At 43.6% G+C, this 7,121-nt stretch overlaps 1 protein-coding gene across 7 annotated transcripts in view; it reads right to left on the reverse strand.

The window, feature by feature from the left end:
- The window catches only part of RGS6 (regulator of G protein signaling 6), a 250,205-nt gene extending 243,443 nt beyond the window's left edge, over window positions 1-6,762 (reverse strand). For 6 of the 7 annotated variants that reach the window (XR_015797013.1, XR_003084542.2, XM_088145565.1 and 3 more), the window contains exon 1: window positions 1,115-1,254. Coding sequence is in view for 1 of the 7 variants with exons in the window: in XM_088145566.1 (XP_088001692.1) it covers window positions 1,296-1,461 (166 nt within the window). In the remaining 6 variants the exon portion in view is untranslated. Of the gene's footprint in view, window positions 1-1,114; window positions 1,255-1,295 lie in introns of those variants that run through there. The other variant, XM_088145566.1, reaches the window with a different exon arrangement.
- Window positions 6,763-7,121: the final 359 nt, after the last annotated feature.

Here is a 7,121-nt window from a genome sequence, read left to right on the forward strand (position 1 = left end):
AACTCTGCACAACATAATGCATTCTTTGCCAAGTAGACCTTCTTAGAGGATACTTGTGAAGACACTACTACTGTGAAATCTTTTAGCAGAAGTGTCCTATTGATTTTAGAGGGACATAGTTCCAAGTGTGCATCTTAGGGCTGTAGTCCAAGTAGGAGCGACAACTAGCTTATATCCATTTCCTTTTGTTTCCTGGCCGGATCAAGCAGCTGGTTGACTGAAATGCAGATGACTGACCCAATCCTATTCTCATACTGAGCTGTAGAAGATCCCCATGTGCAAATGAGCCAGTTCCCATAGCTTTTCATTTCATCCCCCTCTGGCTGCAAAGGGGTAGTTTGCTGCTAGTTTAAAATCAAGCCGGTTCTTTGAATCTGTACAAAAGTGCCCTAGTTCCTGCACTGCCCACAACAATTTCAAAAGCTAGGATTAACGGTTCTGGACTAAGACTGCAATAACATTCTCCATTCGAACAATCATCGACAGATACGTTCCCCTCCCGTCAACTTTAGCTAATCCAACTCTTCCCGCTTCATTCATCGACCACACAACTGGCACGGCAACGAGGGAGGATCACAACACGCCACCCGGCAACGTTGCTCTCGCCTTTCCCGACTGGTTGCTTAGCGATTGTCCTACGGACCTCGCCACCTCGCCCGGCAGCGCCCCGCTTCCCGGGAAGCGCCGAGGGCGTTTCTCCATCAGCCGCGGGCCGGCAGCCTGGCGCGCGCGGGAACAAACTCTCCCGACGCTTTGCCTGAAGCCCCCGCCCCGCAGGCAGAAAGGGCTGCTGCCCTCTCAGCCGAGCGCACTTCGCCTTCCCTCCTCAGGAAAACAGGATGCCCGTGAACAGGCACTCGCGAGGGCGAAGGGGAAGGCGGCGCAGGGGCCCGCGGCGGACCTCCCTTTTTTTGAGCGCCTTCTTCCCCACCTTTTTCGAAAGGGACTTGCACCCCCAGAAACGGTGGAGGGCTGGCGATCGGCTTCAGGAGACAGGCCGAACCGTCTCATCGGGTCTCTGGAAAGGGGGAAAGAAAGCCCAAAGGAGGGCGGGGGGGGGGGGGAGAGGAACATGCAATGTCGAGGCATACCGTTGCAGGGCAACTGCGATTACCTTAGCAACGAGGCTCGGCGATCGGTCCCCTTCTGCTTTTAAATTTCTCCTCGGCGGTAGAGCCCAGCCTGGCGCATGGTGAAGCGGGGCGGGGGGGACAAACGCGGAGAAAGCGGGTTGAATGAAAGAGCCTCGCAGCTTCTCCGAGGCTCTCTTTTTCTCCCCCTCCTCTTCAAGATACCTTGGTCTGCTTGGACGCGCCTACCGGCGGACAAACAAGGTAAGTCAGGGATGCGGCGGGGGGCGCCGTCGCCGAAGGTGGACCCTGAAGGATTGGCGAAACCCAGACGAACATGCTCCGAGCTCACTCTCGCCACGGGCTTCCGCTGCCGACCGCCTCTCCCCATTCACTCCAGATCCTGCACATACTCTCAGTCGCTTCGGGGAGCCGTGAGAAACCACTCGGGGCTTCGGGCGGACTGAGAGGCGGACACCGAAGGCGAAGCGAAGGCTCTAAGTCCGCGGTCTCTCCCTCGCGAGCCAGCTGACTGCGGGAGTGGCAGCAGCGCCCTCTGCAGGCCGCGGGGGGAAGTGCGCCGCGCTTGCTCCCACCTGGAGACGGACGGGCCGAGCGGCTCCGCAGGCGAGCGCGCCTTGGCCTTATAAGGAGCCGCCTAGACAGCGGTTTCTCTTAATCGCGTCCTTGGTTTATTCAGATTTCCGCAACTGCCTGTAAGGAAAGAGCCAATGGTCTTGCATTATGCAAATGGGTGGGAGGAGAGTTAACCTCTCACCACTGACCGGACCACACAGGCCTGACAGCCTCTGGGCTGGGGGTTGTGGGAGTGTAGTGTCAGGTTGGGAAAGATGGAAAGATGGCCTTTTGACAAAGCAAGCAGGGCTTATTTATCAGTGTGGACATTTCAATAGGAAATGCTGACTGAAATTACACATTGTTCTAAGCCATCATTTTTTTGTTTAATGTTGGCTTAGTGTGTTGAGTGAACCAGCTCTTGTGGTTTATAAGCCATGATCTATGGGTCCACCGGTCTGAATCAAGCCAAATGTGGCTTCTTCATGGTTAAGTAAATCTGTTAAGGAGGAGAAAGGCGGAATTGCTTTTGATCAGATTGTGCTAAGAGTCTTGTAGTTGGAGACACTGTGGAGCTTTCCTTGCTTGAGGAGCGCTTAATGTCCTCTACTTGAAAGTATTTTAGAAGAAATAAATCGCCTTGAAGAAGAACTCCTGCAGGCAAAACTGCAGATTGCTTCACTGGTATCAGGAGCAGGCTGAGTTGAAGGGAGCAGGGTGTGGACAGTCATCTTTGCTTTAGAGATGCAGATTCAAGGTGATTGAACAGTGGATCGGCCTTTTAGGGCAGATCTACCTGAGGAAGGACAAAACTCCTTCAGGCGTCCTTCAAGCCAGGGAAGGGAAGAGGGGTGCTTTAGAAGGACATAAAGTTTCTTCTTGATAGCTGCTAAAGTTATCAGGTGGCTAAAGAGATCCTTCACCTTCTAAAAGCCAGGAACAAATTATGATTTCTACACAGGGAGAAAGATAAGTCACAGGATTCAGATTTTGCAGGGGCTTTAAACTCCATTTTGCAACTTGTACTGAAATCTGTACTTTCAGATGGGCTGCCCAGAAGTAAGGACACCCAAAATGCTCCGTTGCAGTTCTTCATTTGCAAAGACTTTCAAGGGCCATTGGGCAAAAGAAAGCATTTTTACTATTCTCTTCTTGCTATTAACAGACTTGAATAAATATATGCTTTACATCTGAGTTAGATTCACATATTTGGATGGGACCACAAAGGTCCTCTAGTCCAATCCCCTGCCCAGTGCAGTATCCGCTAAAATATCTTAGACAGGTGGCTACTCGGCCTCTTTTTGAAGACCTGTAATGGAGGAGAATATACCACTTCAGGGGCAACCTATTCCGCTCATTAACAGTGAAAATTACCATTAGTGATAATATCTAAGCTGAAATCTGTACTTTCAATCCATTGGTTTTAGTCTTGTCCTCCAAGAGAACAACTTTACTGTGATGCTGCTTTAGATATCTGAAAACTGATATTACACCTTTCCTTAGTCTTCTCTTCTGTAAGCTGAACATACCTAGCGTCTGTAACTGTTCCTTATAGGACTTGGTTTTCAATCCCCTCTCCCTCGCCCCTCTCCCTTGCCCCTCTCCTCTGAACGTGATCCAGCTCGTTGATGTCTTGTGTTGACCAGCACTGCACACAATATTGAAGAGAAACTGACCAAGGCAGACTAAAATGAGGGAGTTACTTCCCACAGTCTGGCCTCTGTGTCATCCCTTTATAAGAGTTTTCAAACTTTTCAGGCTGCAGAACCTGTCCGTTTTAAAAAAAAATCTTAGAACCCTTCAAGAAGCAAAGCTGTGGTAACAGAAAATTGGCTGTGCTCGAGTGGTTTTGGTTTTAGTTTTTTTGCCCTTAGTCTCTCAAGAAACCCCATCAAGTTCTTGCAAAACCCTAGGATTCCATGAAACATGGTTTCCTGCACCTGAACACCCAGATGGTATTTTCTGTATGCCAGCAGGTTTGCTGCTTGCCCAACCTTGGGTGAAGCACTATTCCAAAGGGAAGGGCAGCAATGGACCTTCATGATCCCTGATAGCAACATTCCTTCAGAGATCGGACTCAAGGGAGCCCTCTCTAATAGATTTTATTAGATGGACAGAGATAACTGGGAACAAGCAGTTTGGAACATATCCAGGTCCTGAACTATTTGGAGCTTTAATTTTACCCAGAAGCCACCTGGCAACCAGCACAGCTCTTGTTGTAATGGTGTTATCTGGGTAAAGTAGAGTAGCCCATAATTACTTGAGTCACTGTTTTCTGAATCAGCTACAGTTTCCAGGACATCTTTAAAGGCAACCCCATGTACAGTGCATTGCAATTGTCCAATCGAGAGGTGACCATGGCATGAACAACTGTTAATGGGGCTCCTGATCCAAGAATGGTGCTAACTGGCATATAAGATGGAGTTGTGCAAAGGCCCTCTTGCAGGAGCAGCTGCCCCACGTCCTTTAAGCAGAAGCTGTAAGTTCAGGAAGATCTCTGTGTTAAAAAACTGTTCAGACTGTGGAAGCATAACCCCATCCAGGGTGGAAGATGGAATATTACTATTTTCAGTTGGCTTATATAAACAAGTTTTGATTATTCCATAGCATCAGTTTGGCATAAGAAAAAGGATGAAAATTCTATTTTCCAGAAATAGCATACCATTATTTTCAAATTGCTATAATAGTGACAGGAGATATGTCTAATCTATTATATCTTGAACCCAAAACAGTTTAATTATTTCAAAAGAGCCCTGACCACTTCCTTGGGACCTATGGGTTCAAACTGAACCCAGATAACCTTGCAAGATGAAGCCATCATCTCTAATGAACCTGAGCAATTTTATCCTCTAGATAAACTGCCAGTCCTTTACATCATCCCATCAAATATTCTTTCAACCAATGTTTTCCCAACAGCATCAGATTACTCTAAAAAGGGGCACTGGACAGCAATCCGAGGATTTTTTTTTTACTTTAGATTGATTATTTATTTATTTATTTATAAAATTTATATGTCTGCCCATCTTAAGTACATAACTTTGGGCAGCAAACAAGAAAATATAAAAACCATAATCCGTTAAAATAATACATTACAAGGAGGAAAAAAGTAAGGAATTATTAGATGATAATGATGAATTTTTATCATTTCCCATGTTAAAGGATAAATCTCATCTGTCTGTTGCCACCCACTGGGAATTCACATCATCTAGTCACATCTCAATCTGGACCAGTGGCATTTTCAGCACCAAAGACACATAAGTTATTAGAGGTGATCACTGTATCTTATGAGACAAAAAAACAACAACCCATAATTAGTCTTTATAAATATTTGTTATTGCTAAATCAATTTGACATGAAAAATTTAAAAACAAAGGGGAATAAGGATTTGGAGATCCCCATTTTTTCTAAATAATGGGAAATTGTCTTAAACATCTATATCAAACATTTCAGTAGATCTTAGATTACAGCTTATTCAACAAAAATATTTTGGACCATTGGATGTATCATTATGCTCGATACAATGAGAATAATACTTCATTAAAACATGTTTTTCTGATGTTCTAAAATTGTTCTATTACACATATTAATTTCATTTTAAGACAGGGTCTAATATATTTGAACATTCATATTCTTTTGAACTACATACCTATTACATGGAAACTGACTGCTGGACAACGTAAATTCTCCATGTACTTCTTATTGCTAAGAGACATTGTCCTTCAACATGGTAAAGATATATGGACCAATTACTCAGTGGATTGAAGATCTGATGTTACTTCTGAAATATGAACAAGTTGCTTATAGACATACATTAGGTATGAACTGTAACAAGATATGGTCATCCAAAATGTTGTGTAAAGCATTATTGACATATGTATATGTACATGTATGGGAAGCCTATATCTATATTGTTGTTCTTTTGCTTTCTTTTTTCTTTTTCTTTTTCTTCCTTTTTTGATTCTGTTTAAATAAATAAAAGGACACACATACACACAGCCACAGAGCTCCCTGACTTGATGAACAAGAAATGGCCACTTAAGTACAATCCTGTCCAAAGCCACAGTCACATCTGAGTTCCAGGAAGTGACAAAGAACTGCCACCTGGGTCTCAGGAAATTCTCCAGATAACCTCTGAAAATCAAGGGGATCCAAACGACTCCTGGAGTGGTTTGATCAAATAGATCCATGGCCCCTGCAGTGGCGCAGGTCTGTTCCATAGGTATCAGAGAGTGACCTGACTATGACAAAGGGAAGATGTTAATTCCCCCAGCTTCAGATCAGATTGCATCTACCCCAAGACAAAAATTAGTTCTTATGTGTGGCTAACTGCTAGTCTTACTCTATATAAGCCCCCACCTGTCCCCTATAGCACTGTTGAGCTCCCAGGAAAGAGCTTTAGAAACCCATTGATTTAGACCTATTTTAACTTGATTTTTAAAAAGCTATTCATTTATTAAGTCTCTTTGCAATACTGGGAAAGTCACATCACTATCAGATACCTCTAGAATAGTACAGAAATAGGACTGAGCTGCATGAGAGTTTCAAAATAGTAAGACATGATAAATCCACCCTGTATTAGAACCCAGCAGAATTGTTACATACCTCTTTTCTTTCAAGCTGCAGTTGCTTTGTTGCTGAGATATAATCATCAAAAAGCTCACCTGTCCATCATACAGCAAGATAATGTGTCATGTTGGCTCTGGCAATATTCCAGTTTGATTTATTTTTCTTGAAAAATTAACTCTCATAAATTACCTGCAAAAGGAGGTAATATCTGCTTTCAAACAGCCTTTACAGGCCTCAAAACACATTTATCTTGACATGTTTCTGAGCCTTGCAGCCATGCATCCAATCTTATTTCCTGCTTTTCTGCACATATTCTGGGGATTTTACAATATTTAGGAGCAGGACTGTAAAGGAGGAAAGGCTATAAAATGCAAAGATTAAAATAAATGTGTTGAAAGAAGGGCATGAATTAATTTGTCCTATCATTTTCCATTTTATCGTGGTACTCACTAGTAATGTAAGGAGTAGGGGAGGGGAAGAGGAATTCTGAAAATGATTGGTTGATATTATACTGCTGTAGATTTTTTGCTTTATTTTATGTTGCTTTGTGCAATTTAAAAACTATTTGTGAGTTTTATAAATAAACTGTTTCTTTCATCAAATTAGAAATAAATTGTTACATTAATTTTTTTTAAAAAATCACTGTAGTGCTGCCTCTCTGTCCCACCCATACTATATAATGCCTCATTAAAGATTCTGCCATAGGAATTAGAAAAAAAAGAAGTCATGGGAGCAAATTAAATATTGTGATAGGGTTTTGAGGAAAGTTAATACAGGTAGTCCTCGAGTTGCGACCACTCATTCAGTGACTGTTCGAAATTACGGCAGCATTGAATGAATGGTACTTACACCTGGTCCCAAAGGTTACAGTCGTCGCAGCGCCCCTGTGGTCACGTGATCAAAATTTGG

This window comes from Python bivittatus, unplaced genomic scaffold (assembly GCF_059951505.1).
Source record: "Python bivittatus isolate LINGU-HERP-01145 unplaced genomic scaffold, Pbiv_v1 ctg000480_np1212, whole genome shotgun sequence".
Classification (NCBI taxonomy): Eukaryota; Metazoa; Chordata; class Lepidosauria; order Squamata; family Pythonidae; genus Python; species Python bivittatus.